Here is a 17,250-nt window from a genome sequence, read left to right on the forward strand (position 1 = left end):
GCTAATTACTCAGCTTGCTGTTTGCCACGGTTGGTGTGTGCACCACCAGCAGGAGAATGGTGAACAGACAGCGCTTGACCAGCAGACGTTCCGGGTCAGGGGAGCAGGATTGAGACAGAACTGCCATGCCTGTGTGTCACGATCCGTCCATCATAAAACAAATGCTGTGACCTTTGCCTTTACTTGGTGTGACCATCCCATCCACGTTGTGGAGGGTGAAGACCTTAGGCTGGAGTGCTCTGTGCAGAGTGCTGGGATTAAGCCTTGTGATGTCCGTAAAGTCCTTCTGGTACTGCAGCCTTGCTCTGAGGTTTTCAATTACATTTTCCAGAGACTGCACGTTTGCTAGGAGGATGATTTTGGGGGGGGGGGGGGGGGGTCGGGGGTGAGGACCTTAGGGCCCTGTGTTTTAGTTTTACCTGGAGCTTAGTGCGACTCCTTCAATTATCATTGATTAAGCTGCATGGCGTACAACGTGGATAATAAACAGTGCAACTCATGTTCTCAGTATTATTTATTTACCCATTTATTTATATTTTTATTTGCATAGTTTGTCTGCTTTTGCACATTGATTATTGGTCTCTGCCTGTGTGTAGTTTTTCATCGATTCTATTTTATTTCTACTGTGAAAGCCTGTCAGTAAATAAATCTCAAGGCAGCACGTGGTGACATATTTGTACTTTGAAAATAAATTGACTTTGAACTTTGATAGTTCATGGCTCCCTGCAACCCCTTACCTCTGTGTACCCATATTTTTCATTAGGAGCTGTACAATTCCCGCTACTGCCCACAAGGAGTTTGTGTGTTCTCCCTGTGACGGTGTGGGTTTCCTCCTGGGGCTCTGCTTTCCTCCCACAGTCCAAACGAGTACTGGCTGGTAGGTTAATTGGTCGTTGAAAATTGTCCCATGTTGAGGCTGGGGTTCAATCGGAGGTTGCTGGGCAGCATGGCTTGAAGGGCCAGTTCCACGCTGTATCTCAATAAATTGGGCCTGGCCTTCCACTGAGTGCCTGAATTCCCTTGTTTAGAAATTGAAAGGAGTTTAGCTTATGTATTAGAATATTTCTGATAAAAATTTATCATGGCAGCTGGTACAGTTCTAAACTATCTCTGCATATCAATGTCAACTAAATGGCTCACACCAAGTTTACCCCAGTAAGATTTGTCTCAAGACTCTCTCCTCGAACTATCTTTCAACTATCTCCCAAAAGGAGGGGAAGAATAACAAGTTGTAAGCCAATGGATGCCAGAGCGTGAAATACAGAGTCACCTGAGAGGGTCTGATTAAATAGGCAGAGCTGTCATCTGAGGCCCCTGTAAATGCAATTTATTGGCTCAGTGCAGTACAATTCTTCTTTTGTTTCAGCCTCTGTGGACTTTAATTGAATTCTCAGTTTACTTAGTTGCTGCCAGGTAATAAAAGTATACGAGCTCCACAGGAAGGCACAAACACTGTCCTTTAATAATCGTGTATTTCTTTCAAACAATCGCTCCTTCATAGATTGTTAAGTACAACATTCAATACAACTTATTCACCTGTACAACCCAATATATTAGGTACATTAATCGGTCTGAAATTCACCTTAGTTAGTCAACCAGTGATAAATTCAAATAAAAATTCTATCTTCTCCACAGGGTGCAGAGTTCAATTCTAAAAATAAATGTGAAAGCAGATCAGATATCCAGCAAAACCAAAGTAATCTACGAATCAAAATTAAATATAGTTCTAACATAATCTGTAAAATACATACACATTTCTTCTCTTGTGAGCCTTGCATAGACTCTGATGGGGAGGGGAGGGCATGGTCTTATGATCTTATGACATGTGAGTTTGGGTACTCTGTACCTGTAGTGCGTGCTGCCACATCAGGCTGCATCTCCTCAACACTTTTTGTGTGTGTGTGTGTGGGGGGGGGGGGGTGGGGGGAAGAAAGAAAGGAAGAGAGAGAGAGAGAGAGAGCGAGAGGGGGAGGGAGGGAGGGAGGGAGAGAGACACACACAAAACAGTCATAAAGAAACTGAAATAACGATATTTGGTTCTGTTTACAAGATCTAGTAATCCAGAGACATGGACTAATAACTAATCACCCTTGACAGCGTCTGTTACCAGACTGCACTGGGATTTCAATTCGACGCATGATCCAGTTTGTAGGAAGCCACTGATATTCCATGAGAATTTGTATGGGTGAAAGAAGAAGTACATTTGGAGACACAAAAGACTACAGATACCGGTATATAGAGCAACAAATAACCTGCTGGAGGTCGAGCTGCATCTGTGGTGGCAGGGGAAGGAATTAATCCATCATGTTTCGATCTGAGACATCTTTTTCTCTCAAAGATGCTGCTCAACCATTGAATTCCTCGGGCAGCTTAAGAACTACATTTATTCTCTAAAATTGTCTGTCACTCCCTGATAATATCCCTTTCTTAAATTCTGTCAGTTAAATAATTTGGAGCAAAATACTAATCTTCTCAAAACCCAGCTGTCCTTCAGGGAACATCTGGGGAGGTCAACAGATTAGTTGTGTTGGTTGGTAGATGGACCAAGAAAAGAGATTTGTTTCATCTGATCACATCCATGTAAAGTGTTGCTGCTTGGAGTTCCAGTAGATGCCTGAGGATTATATCTCTCAAAACAAAGCTGCTATGATGGAAAGTTTGTGCACTGTGGAGTTGGAATTGGAAGAATAGTGAAAGACTAATGGTTAACGTGGAAAAGGTGCCAATGTAGACTTCCAGTTCTGTACTCTCCTATACTGGCAGGTCATCTCCCTGGCAAAGAAATGCCAGTGGAAATTAAATCCAAGTGGTTTCTATAATAGCGATCACTTTTCGTCCTTTACAGATAGTCAGTGGAAAACCTGATGCACTCACCAACTCTTCTCAGTCTCTGTTCTCCAACCACCCTAATGACACATGTACAAGGTCCAATGGATGAATGGAGAATATATATCAGTATAAACAAACTGCTCCTCATAACCTTCTTTGCTGCAAATTCCATGAGGGACAAGCAACAGATACAAGGCTCGGTTCACCTAATATTAATGACGACAATTTGATACAGTCTGATAAATGATTTTTTGAACATTTTACACATAAGTTGGCAGTACTTTGCACTCTTGTACACCTCTTCGTGTTTCTCTGGTGGCCATCATCATATTTGGATATGTGAACATTTGTGGCAACGGCTGGTTTGGAATCTCTTAGGAGCACCCTGGTGATTCCGATACCTTTACCAGGCTGTGCCATACTGGTAATTCATTATTATTCAAGATCCAAGGTTTGGAAAGACAGTGACCTCTGGTTAATAACTAGTATGGCTAAAGAGTGTTGGATTAGAGTCTAAATGATCAATTTTCTTATAGCTTAACTTCCTTATATGCTTGTATGATTACCTGTTTGTAAATGTCCAGTGGATTTTTAGTCATTTGTAGTATATATGGTTCTGTCTTTTTTTTGTTTCTTTGGCTGCAAACCAGCATAAATCAAACAGTTTCATGGACTGTTTTTATCAAAAGAAATCTCTTATTTGTCAAGTTTGAACTGGTCTTCGGGATAAAAGTGACCACAATGCAAGGTTCTTGGCTCTTTCACTTCCTTCTTTGTTCTTTTTTTAGTTTACAGCAGATTTGGTTACTGGATTCAACAAAGAGGATGTAATTTCGTTCCGTTAAATTTGTAGCACTATGTCTATTGAGTCCTATACAACAAGACAAAGATGGAAACTACAACAGATCTGACGGCACTTATGCAAAGAGAAGCAGGGTAATGTATCAGATCAGAGAACCATGGTCTGACAAAAGAAAATTGATTTGAATTGTTAACTCCATTTCTCTCTCCATAGATGCTGCCTGACCTGTTGCCCCCTTTTCAGCATTTCCTGATTTTATCTCAGACTTCCAGCATCTGTAGCTCTTTTGATCCATGGAATTTGGGGAAAAAAAAGCAAAGTAAAACCACAGATGCTGGCAATTTGAAATAAAAACAGAAAATGCTGGAAACAGTCAAAAAGGTCAGGCGGCATCTGTGGAAAGGGAAAAAGAGTTAATATTCCAAGTTAGAGGCATGAACGACTCGAGATGTTGGGATCTGGAACTAAATGCCTGGAAGTTTGGAATTTCAGATCTGAGCAAAATGAGAAAAGAAGCACGATTTAGGTAGCAGAAAAGGGGGAGGGGATGTAGGGGTCAAAGGGTGTGACTGTGATGGGGTGACGATCCAGACAGCCTGAACGTGAGAGAGTGGTGAATGTGCATTATTTGGAGGCACTCTGTCTGAAGGAGATGTTGCATGAGGATAAATGAATAATTTTCCCCTTCATCCTCACTCATGTTGGCAATAAGGAAGCATCCAGCTTGAGTCTGATTGTCTGTTTAATGAAACAGAATGTGACTGTTTCAACTCCAGCGCCACTTTCTCTAGCCGGAGACTAACACAAAATTAGCAAGGCACGGAATTCAGCTCTGTTACCTGCCACCGTCTAGAAACAGTGACAGTGTCAACTGGAGAATTCATTTGCTAAAATCATTTTTACTTTGTTAACTTGTTTAAATAGAACAATCTAATTCAAAACAAAACCTATCTTCTGCAGTTTTAAAGAGTTACCAATGATTCTGTAATAAAACAGAGGGGGAGGGGTGAAGGTGTGAGGTAGGAGAGCCTACAGGACGAAGGGATAGGAGTAGGAGATTTTTAGTGATGGGTATTTACTGCCAGAGAGAATTGTGGAATGATAAAGTTGAAAGTTTTACTGTTAATACCTTTTAATATGTATTAAAAAGTATTTACAGTACTTTAATATTTTTAATACATTGACTCTTTATTTCTCTCCATTGATGCTGCTCGACTTGCTGAGTTTCTCCAGCATTTTGTATGTGTTGCTCTGGATTTCCAGCATCTGCAGAATTTCTTATGTTTATGATAAAGTCAATAAAATATGTTATATATTTGAAGGGAAGGGAACGGTAGGAATTTGCTGGATAATGCTGGATTTTCTGGGGTTGAGTGGGATCCAGGATCGGCCACGATGGAATGGTGGAGCAGACTCGATGGGCTGAATGGCCTAATTCTTCTCCTATATCTTATGGTCTAATATCGCATTGCAGGGTCCAAATGCCTAATAGTTGAGTACATGCATTTAGGGTGAGAGGGGATTCATTCAAAGGACATGTGGGAGGGGAGAGTGTTTTTTCACAGAGAGGGGTGCTTGCCTGGGATGATGGTGAAGGTGGATATGACAGAGCTTTGTAGGAGGAGACATGAATGAGCATAGGAGAGAGGGATATGTATATTGAGTTGGCAGAAAGGATTGGTTGAGTTATGTGTTTAATTAGTTCAGGAGAACATCATGGGCTGATGGCTTGTTTCTGTGTTGTACTCTTCTATGACAGGGAGCAATCAGGACATTGAAATGAATTGGGTAGTTTCCTCCAGTGGGCTGAATAATTTCTCATTGTATGATTCCATGAAATGCAGCAAAGTGACAGGGAACATAGAGCATTACAACACAGTACAGGCCCTTCAGCCCACGATGTTGTTAACCTCCGCTAAGATCAATCTAACCCTTCCTTCCTACATAGCCCTTCACTTTTCTATCATCCATGTACTTATCTAAGAGTACTCTTTTAACATGATGGAAATAATCAGTGATTATAGATTTGACTGCTTCTAGCAACAGCGATGGTGTCAATGGCATGGATTTCGCTCAGCTGAATTACACCCGCATTTTTCTTCCTATGTCTTAAAACACAGCAACAGAATTTGGTATCAGCTAATTTATTTCTAAGCTCTTTACACCTGAGGCCATAAATCACTGGACTGAGACACTGAGCTATGGAAAAAACGGCAGTGTTGACTAGTTTCAGTGTTATTAAGTTAGGCTTATTACTTATTCCTATTGTGAGCAAAACCGGGAGAATGAAGAAACTTAATTGTATGCCATGGATCAGAATGGTATTCCTTGCATGCACATTGGTGGACACAAAATACCCAGCCCGCCTTCCTTCTCGGTATATTAAACAATAGCTTATTAAAATCACAAGAAAACACAGTAGAATAAATACAATTCCAATTTGCCTTGAAGCAAATCCATTCAGTGGATTTGGACAGCTTGGGTCGTTTTCAATTATATACGTCACTGAGGCATTCAGGCTTTGATAGATTAATGACCACAATGGATTCTGCAAGGCTATTACCCATATTACTGCGGTTATTTTCTTTTTTGCCGAATCAACAAGTGAAAGGTATCGCAGTGGCCAACAGATAGCTAGACATGTATTGAAGGACATTAGGGTTAAAGTCAGCATGATGCATTGTGCGAACATTATTTGTACGGAGAGCAGGATCCAGCAAAGCATTCGGGGTGAGCTGACTTTGAAGAGTTGAAAGCCATTTGTCAACGTGCCCAAGGCGAAATATACGGAAGAGTAGATGAGATGCTGGCACAGGAGAAAGTATCTTGTCTCTCGTTTCAATTCCAACTCTTGCTGCACCGTGCTAATTATTACATGACTGCATACCGCAGTGACGATAAAATCAATTAGATAAACTGAAGTCTTCACTGCATGAAAAAAATAATTGTAAGTCTCATTAGAGCTGTTCATGCCTTCCTTTAATGCTCTTTGTAATTGGAATGAACAAACCATACAAAGGTATTCTTCCACCGAGTATTTTGCTTGTAGTAAGGCTCATTTTGCCGTCTCAGCACTTCATTGTTCATTGATGTTACTTCTCTGCAACTAGAGATCTCTAAAGAGAAGAAACAATGAACTTAGCTGAACATTATCAAGCACAACAGGAAAAGAAAGTTGGATAATTATTGAATTCATTATACATGGAAAATTATCTAATTCTCTATATAAAATGGGTGAAATTGCCTCTCCCTCTTGGATTAACTATGTCAAGGATGCCTGTCTCACAATTAGTTTGTATAAATTGAACTGAATATTCTTTCTCCTAATACCTGCAGTAAGCTCCAGATTCACTGTGAATTGAATTTGTTGTCTTTGGCTTGCTATTAAACTTGTTGGATAGAAGCTACTCTTCAGTGATCACCAGCCATTGTTTATGGAGTCTTACTGACGATGTTGCCAGAATTTGAGGACCTGAGTTAGAGGCAAAGGTTGAATAGGCTAGGACTTTATTCCCTGGAGCATAAGAGAATGAGGGGAGATTTGATAGAGGTATAGAATATTACGTATGAAATTGATAGGGTAAATGCAAGGAGACTAGAGCTAGGGGTCATGGGTTAAGGATGAAAGGTTAAATATTTAAGGAGAAATCTGAGGGGCAACTACTTCATTCAGAGGGTGGTGCGAATGTGAAATGAGCTGCAAGCAGAAGTGATGGATGCAAGTTCAATTTCAACATTTAAGACAACTTTGGAGAACTACATGGATGAGAGTGGTATGGAGGGCTATGGTGCAAGCCAATGGGACTAGGCAAATAGTTTGGCATGGACTAGATGGGCTGAATGGCCTGTTTCCTGATTTACTGATTCTGTACTGTAGTGCTCTATTACCCTAAAATCAATTTGGATTTTGATTTTTATTAATGACTAAAATATAGGATGGTGTAAACAAAGACATGTGACAAAACAAAAAGTTAAAAAAAATTCCAGACCCGAAATAAAAAAGGGCGATGAAAGAGCCTTAAATGTTTTTGCTGTTTCTCTCTCCACAAGTGCTGCCTGACCTGCATGACACAAGGCATAACTTTAACTGCAGAGGAACACAAAGCAGAGCAGTTATTGAGGGAGGATGGGGAAGAAACAGATTAGGAAACTTGACATTATAAATAATTAGAAATGAAATACAATGAGTGAACAGATCCTGTATTACAGCTGGTGACATTGTGTTTTCACCTGATACACAATCTGATGTTCAGACACTTAATACTTCAGGGAAAGCAGTTTTGTCAGTAACTGCTCAGGTCCCCACCTTCACATTCTTTGCATTGTTTAGTTCATTAGAACTAATGTTCATGTTAAATTATGTTTGTCCTATTTTTGGAATATACTGTGCTGCTGAAAAAGAAAGTTATTTTTACGGCATTTACATCCTGTAAAATTAGAGGGAACATATGCCTAAGACAAGAGTAAACTTGAACTTGTCTTTAAAATATAAATAAAGTTATTTCACTTCTGCAAATCAAAAAATTGGTGTGGGATAAAGGGAGCCAGCTACTATTTTGCTTTAATTGTGCTGCATTTTGTTTAGCAAGGAAGATTTTGGCTTCTCCTTAATTTCTTCAAGGAAGTGATGTTTTAGATTAACCTTGGTGCACTCTACAAGGTGGCTTTGAATTCTCCAAAATAAACTTGTTAGAGTTCCCCATGGAAGATTACTAATTAAGCTCAGCCCTCTGGAGGCTTAGAGCAAACATAAGGAATAAGAAGATGGTAAAACTGTACAAAAGAACTGTTTCTGAGTGAAACGCTATTTGGGAATACTGGTCTTTTTACTGGATGGTTGCTTCTAGCCTCCATGCCGAGATTACTATCACAATGAATCTGTATTAATTCGTTGAATGTAGGAGATTGTGCAGTTAGAGAAGACATCTAACCACCAATGTTTCCACGAAGGTGTGCGCATATGTATGCGAGCACACATCTTTTGCTACTAGTACACATAGGAACTTACACTGTGCACAAAAGGTTGTCACCCTCTACCTCATTGGCATGTTAAGTATGTTTCACGATCATACCAATCACGTTTCCTTCTGTATTTCCTGTGTAACATTTTATTTCTTTATAACAATGAACAACAAACTGGACTTGGTAAGTTTATTGTCCTTAGAGTAGCTTCAGGTTTACTTCCACTTAAACATTCAGTGTGTATGCGTTGTTGTCACTGGGCAAAACATCACACAACACACGATTTTTGTGCACACTGGTCATTACAAATTAGAGGGAACTTTGCTAACCATAAAAGGTAGATGATGCAGAGTTAATTACAATTTTAAGACTGAGATTACAAGATTTTTGTTTGGTTAGCTTGTTGAAGGATATGAAACAATACAAGAAGCACTGAGGTATAATTTGGAGACGGTAGGCCAAACTTGTAGGAATGAGAGGGCCTGTCCTTATGGTTCTGAGTAGAGTAGGATTAATGTTGGTTGTATTTAAAGAGATAGCAGTGTTAAAGTTTGTTGTGATAATAAAACAGGGTTAAAACTAGTTCTAGATAAAAATGCAAGGTTAATGTTAGTCCTTAAAGCCATAGATAGTTTAATATTTGTCATTGATAGCAACTTAATATAAAATTAGCTAGTTTTAATCTTACAATAGGAATCAGTGGATAAGGTGATTGATTGGGAAGCTGGACTTGAGGCAGGATATTTTATGTTAAGGTGATCAGTAGAACACAGAATATAGAACACAGTGGAGAATACAGGCTCTTTGGCCCATGATGTTGTGCTGACCTTTTAACCTATTCTAAGATCAATCTAATCCTTCCCCCACCCCCCAACATAGCCCTCCATTTGAAGCCTCTTGAAGAGGCTCGAAATGCCACAGGTCCCATTTTAGCTTTTATTACTTGCATTCTTCACGTTCAGTCATAAAGAGCAATCATCTCAAAGATAAATGCAACAATCAAATAAGGCCAAGTCTACTTGCAATAGCAAACCATTATTAAAATCAATACTGAAATGGTAACAGCTTTATAATGGACATAGCTGCTTCTCCAGCTGATTTGCTACAATGACAAATTGTTGACAATTAGCTGAATTGTTTGAAAAAATACAGGCGCCAATAAAACTTGACACATCTTTGACATTGCAAGAGACTTCATGCCAATCTGAGATTGCAAAACAATTAGTTTGTATTGTGATATTTGCCTTTGCATAGTTGTGTTAAGAATCTCTGTTTGTTTATTTGTCTCCATGGAACTGTTAAATCTGCCTGTCAGTTATCATGTGTTAGAAATATGAAAATCTCATTAATATCTTGGCGATCCCTTTAAGCAGAGATGAGGAGGAATTTCTTCAGCAGAGGCTGGTGATTCTGTCATTGTCACAGGTGGCTGTGGAAGTCAAGGCTTTGGGTATATTTAAAGTGGAGGTTGATATAGGCTCTTGATTAGAAAGGATGTCAAAGGTCAGGGGAAGAAGGGAGCAGAATGGGGTTGAGGGGGATAATCAATCAACCATAATGGAATGGTGGAACAGACTCGACGGGCCAAATGGCCGAATTCGGCTCCTACGTTTTATGGTCTTATTTATTACTTTCATCATCATTATACCACCCCTCTTCCTGCCTCCATCCTGGCCCTCTTGTTGGACTCTCTAAGAGGGCAAGAGTGCAAATACAGGCCCTTCGGCCCACAAAGCTGTGATTATATGATTATTCTTCCCAGAATCAGATTATATATGACTGGCATGTGATGTGGAATTCGTTGTTTTGCGACCCTGGTACATTATGATACATAATAACAAATCCTATAAATTACAATAAGTATATATGAAAAGACAACTAATTAGGTGAGTAGTGCAAAAAGAGGAGAGCAATACTGAGGTGGTGTATATGGACTCAATGTCCACTCAGAAATCTGATGACAGGGGTGAAGCTGTTCCTGAAACACTGAAAGGTTCAATTTATTATCAATGTAAATAGAATACAACTCTGAGATCTGACTTCTCCAGACAGCCTTAAAATACAGAAAAATATAGAAGTAGTTGAAAGAAAGACATCAGTCCCCCGCCACACAAAAAGAAAAAGAAATAAAAAGCAATGAGAAGAGGGCGTGTCCTGGGTGATGGGGGTCCTTAATGATGGATGCCGCCTTTCTGAGGCATCACCTTTTGAAGGTGTTCGCGATGCTAGGGAGGCAAGTGTCCATGATGGCACTCACTCAGTTTCCAAAGTTTCCGATCCTGTGCAGTGGTCCCTCCATACCAGATGGTGCTGCAACCAGTTAGAATGATCTCCATGGTACATCTGTAGAAATTTGCAAGTGTCTTTGGTGACACACCAATTCTCCTCAAACCCCTAATGAAATATAGCTGCTATCGCGCCTTCTTTATAATTGCATCAATATGTTGGGCCCAGGATAGATCGTCAGAGATGCTGACTCCCAGGAACTTGAAAACGCTCATCCTTTCCTTTTCTGACCCCTCGATGAGGTCTGGTGTGTATTTTCTGGACTCGCGCTTCCTAAAGTTAGCAATCAATTCCTTGCCTTGCTGACGTTGTGCAAGGTTATTTCTGTGACTCCAGTCAACCAGCTGATCTTATCTCCCAGTGAGGGAGTCAAGGATCCAGTTGCAGAGAGATACAGAGACCCAGGTTCTGGAGCTTGATGATTGTAACTGAGGGTATGATTGTGTTGAACTCTGATCTGTAGTCAATAAACAACAGCCTGATGTAAGTATTGCTATTGCCTAGGTGATCCAAGGCTGAGTGGAGGGCCAGTGAGATTGCATCCACTGTAGTGGCGATTGGAATACTGCAGTGGGTCCTGGCTTGGGAGTTGATTCTGGCCATGACCAACCTCTCAAAGTACTTCATCACAGTAGATGCGAGTGCCACTGGGCGATAGTCATTGAGACAGCTCACCCTGCTCTTCTTGGGCACTGGTATAACAGACACATTGCTCATCAGTTCCCAACAGAACACCGGATTGCACATAATCAGGCATTTGGTAAGATCCAATTAAAATAAGTCTGGTTTAAACGGAGTGGCCGTTGTGGGAGTGGGCCAGTATTAGAGTGGGAAGTTGCGGTTTTGGCTCATCGAGGCTTCAGTGCAGAGAGGCGTAGGCCATAGGTTGATTCTTTTTCATTATTTATTCTTTCTTTCCTTCTTATTGCACATCTAGGGCAGTGAGGATGCCAGGCAGGATAGTGGAACGCTCCCCTTGCGGGAGGTGGGAAGCCAGGGAGACCTCCGGTGTCCCTGACGGCTACACCTGCAAGAAGTGCATCCAGCTGTGGCTTCCAATAGGCCACGCTAAGGAGTGGGAGTGGCAATTGGATGAACTCCGGATCAGTCGTGAGGCTGAGGGGTTAATAGGCAGGACGAATATGGAAGTAGTTACACTCAAGGTGAAGGGTACAAGTAACTGGGTGACCATCAGGAGGAGAAAAGGGGATAGGCAGCTGGTGTAGAGTACCCCTGTGGCCATTCCCCTCAACAACTGGTATACCAGTTTGGAATCTTTTGGGAGGGAAGGCCACAGTGGTCAGGTCTCTGGCACTGAGTCAGGCTCTGTGGCACAGAAGGGAAGGGGGGAGAAGAGGCGAGCTGTAGAGATAGGCGATTCATTGGTTAGGGGAACAGAAAGAAGGTTCTGTTGATGAGGACAACATTCCTGAATGGTTCTTAGCTTCCGGGTGCCAGGGTCAGAGACATCTCGGATGGAGTCCACAGCATTCTCAAGTAGGAGGGTGAGTAGCCAGAGGTCATGGTCCACTTCGGTACCAATGACATGGGTAGGAGGGGTGACGACGTCCTGCTAAGTGGCGATAGGTGCTAAGTTAAAGGACAGGACCTCCAGGATTGTGTTCTTAGGATTTCTACCCATCCGTGTGCTAGTGAGACCAGAGATAGATCATATGGGAAAAATTGAATAGGTTAGGACTTTATTCCTTGGAACATAGAGGATTGAGGGAAGATTTGATAAAGATATACAAAATTATGAAGGGTATTGATAGGGTAAGCTGAGGTTGAAGTGAACTACAGGTCATGGGTTAAAGGTGAAAGTTGAAATTTTTAAGGGGAACACGATGGGGATCCTCTTCACTCAGTGAGTAGAGAGAGTGTGGAATGAGCTGCCAGCACAAATGGTGGATTCGATTTCAACACTTTAAATGAAATTTACACAGGTACACGGATGGGGCAGGGTTGTATGGAGGGCTAGGGTCCAGGTGCAAGTCAATGGGATTAGGCGGAATAATGGACTCAGGCATGGGAGCACAGAGCCTGTTTCTGTGCTGTAGTGCTCTATGTCTCCATGACTCTATGACTGTCACCCATCTGAAGTAGGCAGGATCCTCCAGCTATAGCAATGAGAGATTAAAGATGTCCTTGAACACTCCTGACACCTGGTTGGCACAGGTTTTAAGAGCCCTGCCAGCCCTGACACCTCGCGACCTCTTGAAAGGTGTTCTGATGTTGGGCACCGAGACTGAGATCGCAAGGTCACTGGACGCTGCAGGGACTCTCACAGGTGTAGTTTTATTCTCCCTTACAAAGCGTGAACAAGAGGCATTGAGCTCAACTGATAGTGTAGCATCACAGCTAGGTAGTAATGGCCTGCAAAGCCCTGCCAGAGCTGACAGGCAGTCCCCATCTTTACTGTGACTATTACAGTGAAGCAGCCCCTGCTATGCCGGGATCGAAAGAATAAGCAGAGCTAGAACAGCTGGAACATCCTTTCAGCACATTATCCCTGCTGATGACCAGCAGAGGCACAGACAAACCAGAGCTGAGAGGAAGAGTGCATAAATGCAAATTAGATGACCCTGACTGGTTGTCAGTGACTGCAGATCGGTGAGCTTGCAAATGATATGAAGATTGATGGTGTTGTGGCCAGCAAAGAATCCACTGGGGAAATGGCAGATATGGACAGAGAAATGTAAAGTGTTGCACCTTGGTAGGTCAAATGTAAAGAGACTGTTAAGGGCAAGACTCTTAACATTGTTGGTGAACACAGGGATCATGGGGTCCATGTTTATAGCTCCCTAAAAGTGGCTGCACAGGTTGTTAGGATGGTTAAGAAGACACATGCTTGCCCATATTTATCAAGGCATTGAGTTCAAAAGTCAGGAAGTTATGTTCCAGCTTTATAAAGCTCTGGCTAGGCCGCATTCCAAAGATTTGCAGACAATTCCAGTCACCCCATTGTTGGAAGGATGCCAAGGCTTTAGAAAGTGTTCAGGAGAAGTTTACCAGGATGGTGTCTGGATTAGAGGGCATGCACTACAACGAGAGGTTGGACAGGCTCTGGAGCAGTGGAGGCCGAGGGGATATCTGATAGAAAATTACAAGATGATGAGAGGCATAGATAGAGTAGACAGACAGTATCTTTTTCCCAGGGTCCCATTGTCTGATACCAGAGGACATGCATTTAAAGTTTTAAAGTGAGAGGGGTTAAGTTTAATGGCGATGTCAGTTTAAAAAGAAACACAGGGAGGGCTGGGTGCCTGGAATGTGTTGCCTGGCTGGTAGTGGAGGCAGATACATTAACGGTTTTTAAGAGGTGTTTAAATAGACCTATGAAAGTGAGGAAAATGGAGGACATGGACGTTGTTTAGGCAGAAGGGATTAGTTTAGCCGGTCATTTGATTACTAATTAAATTGATTCGGCACAAGATTGTGCGCCAAAGCACTTGCTCCTGTGCTGTACTGTTCTGTGTTCTACAGTGGTGCTAGAAAGCTTGTGAACCCTGTAGGATTTTCTCTTTTTCTGCATGAATACGACTTAAAATATAGTCAGATAAAACTAGATAAAGAAAACCCAATTAAAGAAATAACACAAAACATTATACTTGTTCTTTTATTTACTGAAAAAGAGTGATTCAATATTAGTTGTATTTGTTGGAAAAAGTAGGTGAACTTTTGCTTTCAGGATTTGGTCTGACCCCCTTGTACAGTAACAACGTCATCCAAATGTTTCCAGTAACTCTTGATGAATCCTGCACATCGGTTTGAAGTCTTTTAGCCATTCCTCCTTACAAAACTGCTTCAACTCTGGAACGTCGGAGGGCTTCCTTGCATGAACTGCTTGCTTCAGGTCCGTCCACAACATTTCTACACGATTAGGGTCAGGACTTCCAAAACAGAAATTGTCTTCAGCCATTCCAAAACACAAATTTTCTTCTTTTTAAACTATTCTTTTAAACCTTTTTTTATAGGGCAGGGCACATCTACAAACCCGCACCTCCAATCTCATCTTATTGATTGGAACATTTGACTCCACGTAGCTTTGTAGAAGGCATTACCCCCAGAGGTTCACATACTTTTTCGAACAAATGCATGTAATATCAGCTCATTTCTCTCAATAAATAAATGAACAAGTATAATTTTTTAAATGTTATTTATTTAATTAGGTTTTCTTTATTTAAATGCACTAGTCCACATCTTTTTAGGGCCAAAGAGAAAATAAAGAACTTAAAACATCATTAAAAATTCAATTACATCTCAGCCATTATCAGAAAAAATGTTTGCTAAATACCTGAAGTTTATGTCAATTCAGATTTCTGGAATTTCTTCAGAAATGATGCGAGTAATTTCTTCCTGAGAAGGGACAGTGAGCAACCTTCTGGGTGTTCTCTGTCATTTTCACACTTACAGCCCAACGAATATTCTTTGCTCCATTCTCATTACTGCCATAATGTGACTTTAAAATTAAAAAGGCCATTTGTTAGTGTACGGCATGGTCTCCTGTCACACACAATTACAATGAGTAAATGTTCACTGCCTTCAGATTACAGAACTGGTCTCAGAAGTTGAAAATGTCAGAATGAATCATCGGAAGCGTAAAGAGAACAATGAACTTCCAGTTAGGCTGTTGAAATGAAAATGTAATCTTGGTGAGTTTTGAGAAGAATATATAGAAGCCTGCTGGTAATGCTCTTCTCATCTACGACAGGACAATAGCCTCAATTTCTGATTTTACCAGCAATTCTATTGAAAGGACAGGATACCTAATAAATATATGCTTGTGTCAGTGGCCATTGGCACTCAGTAACAATGGAGTCATAGACATCTGTTTTCTCTGCATTCGTTAAGTGGTTGGATATACAGTAGCTGAGATTTTCTTTTAGATTATTGACCATGACTCAATACTCTAAAACTGCAAGAACCCTGATAAATGCTTCCAAAGGAAAGCACAATAAGACAAATTCATTAGTTGGCAGCCGATGTCCCAACATCAACTTCATTCTAGAAGGCATAGCAACATTCTGATATAACATTTTGTTAAAGCATGTAGAAGCAGGTGTTGCTGTTAGGAACAAATAGTTCAAGGTAAATGAAAATCAGCTTGCAATTAACAGTTAAGAAGCAATACTAGTAAAAATATTTTTTTTGTTTCTGTTAATAACTGTTTCAGTAAATAATAATCAAGCTCAAATATTTCGATTAATCAATTCCATTTCGTATTGAACCTCTATGAGTTTAATCTTACCTTTCTGCTATCTTCCATGCAAACCTCAACAAATATAGGGTATGCTATCTTTCTTTCTTGCAGCAAGTTTTCACAATAATTATTTTTGAAGTTGCCTTTTTGTGATTATAAACACACTTTAGCTCTAAAAGTATCTGCAGGCATTGTGGTAACACAAGCTGCTGATTGCAATGTCAGGCTGGTTTCCACTGGAGGGGAATTGAGGAACCAATCAGGACCTTGTGTGCCTTGATCTCTGAGAAGTGTACCCGATTCACGTTAACTTCCTTAAAGTAAAACCATCCTGCCCAATGAAGTGGAGGTAAATGTTAAGCAATCTTTCTCAAGTTTATGGATACTTACATAAAACTCTTACACATCAGAATCTAAAATTATACTGCTGTACTCAGCGCAGGTTTTCAAAGTTTGTACGAGTGCTTCAACTACCTGGTACGACCATCTCCCTACACATTCTTTGGATGAAAGAATGATAAATTCGGCATCTTTATTAAACACCACATTCCTCTCGACTGAAAGGAGTGCAGATATGGAATTTGGAACTCCCATTGTTGCCTGAAGTTTTTTTTGGACGCAGTTTGTGTGCAGGCAGACAAGATTAGTGCAGACACCGCCTGTTCTATGAGTGGCTTCCACAATAGGACCCTTTTGACAGTAGTTCTGTCCTCAGGCCTACCGGCAGGTTGATTCAAGGGTCTGCTGTTTGAAATACGAACTTGCTGACCAGTTTAAAACTGTAACAGACTTGATGGGGGCAAGAAATATTCCCGAGCCCCATCACCCCCCTCCCCTCACTCTATTCCATTTTCTTTTTCTGTGCTCTAATTCTGTCCGCCGTCACCTGAACTTGTTTTGAGGAACAGGTCGACTTAGTACAGTGACACGATGAGTAAGGTTAGTTGAGTACTACAAGGAAGTTGAGATTTGGGTGACTCACAGTACAGCTGTCATCAGATCGGTTATTTGAGCAGTGTCGTTGAGGATGTGTCTCCAGTGCCTCTGGCTCTCTTGCAAAGCAGCTGTCCTGAAGGGGTGACAGCTTTAGAGGAGAGTTTGAAAAGTTATCCCATCATCTTCTTAAATAAAAGGGGATGGAACTGATTTCCACTAAGAAACTTTGAAGTGG

The 17,250-nt window shown here is 41.0% G+C and overlaps 1 protein-coding gene across 2 annotated transcripts; it reads right to left on the reverse strand.

Moving 5' to 3' along the window:
- Nucleotides 1–1,960: 1,960 nt before the first annotated feature.
- On the reverse strand, nt 1,961–16,294 carry LOC140725674 (odorant receptor 131-2). 2 transcript variants are annotated; one of them, XM_073041469.1, is made up of 3 exons: nt 16,128–16,294; nt 15,174–15,338; nt 1,961–6,747 (listed from the first exon to the last, which is right to left on the reverse strand). In XM_073041469.1, the coding sequence occupies exon 3, from the start codon at nt 6,642–6,644 to the stop codon at nt 5,643–5,645; it is 1,002 nt and encodes a 333-aa protein (XP_072897570.1). In that variant the 5' UTR covers nt 6,645–6,747; nt 15,174–15,338; nt 16,128–16,294; the 3' UTR covers nt 1,961–5,642. The 2 variants fall into 2 exon arrangements, with proteins under 2 accessions (XP_072897570.1, XP_072897571.1); XM_073041470.1 differs by lacking the exon at nt 16,128–16,294 and having other exon boundaries at nt 15,174–15,383.
- Between the last annotated feature and the right edge of the window lie 956 nt (nt 16,295–17,250).

The sequence above is a fragment of the Hemitrygon akajei genome, chromosome 3 (assembly GCF_048418815.1).
Source record: "Hemitrygon akajei chromosome 3, sHemAka1.3, whole genome shotgun sequence".
NCBI classification, from domain to species: Eukaryota; Metazoa; Chordata; class Chondrichthyes; order Myliobatiformes; family Dasyatidae; genus Hemitrygon; species Hemitrygon akajei.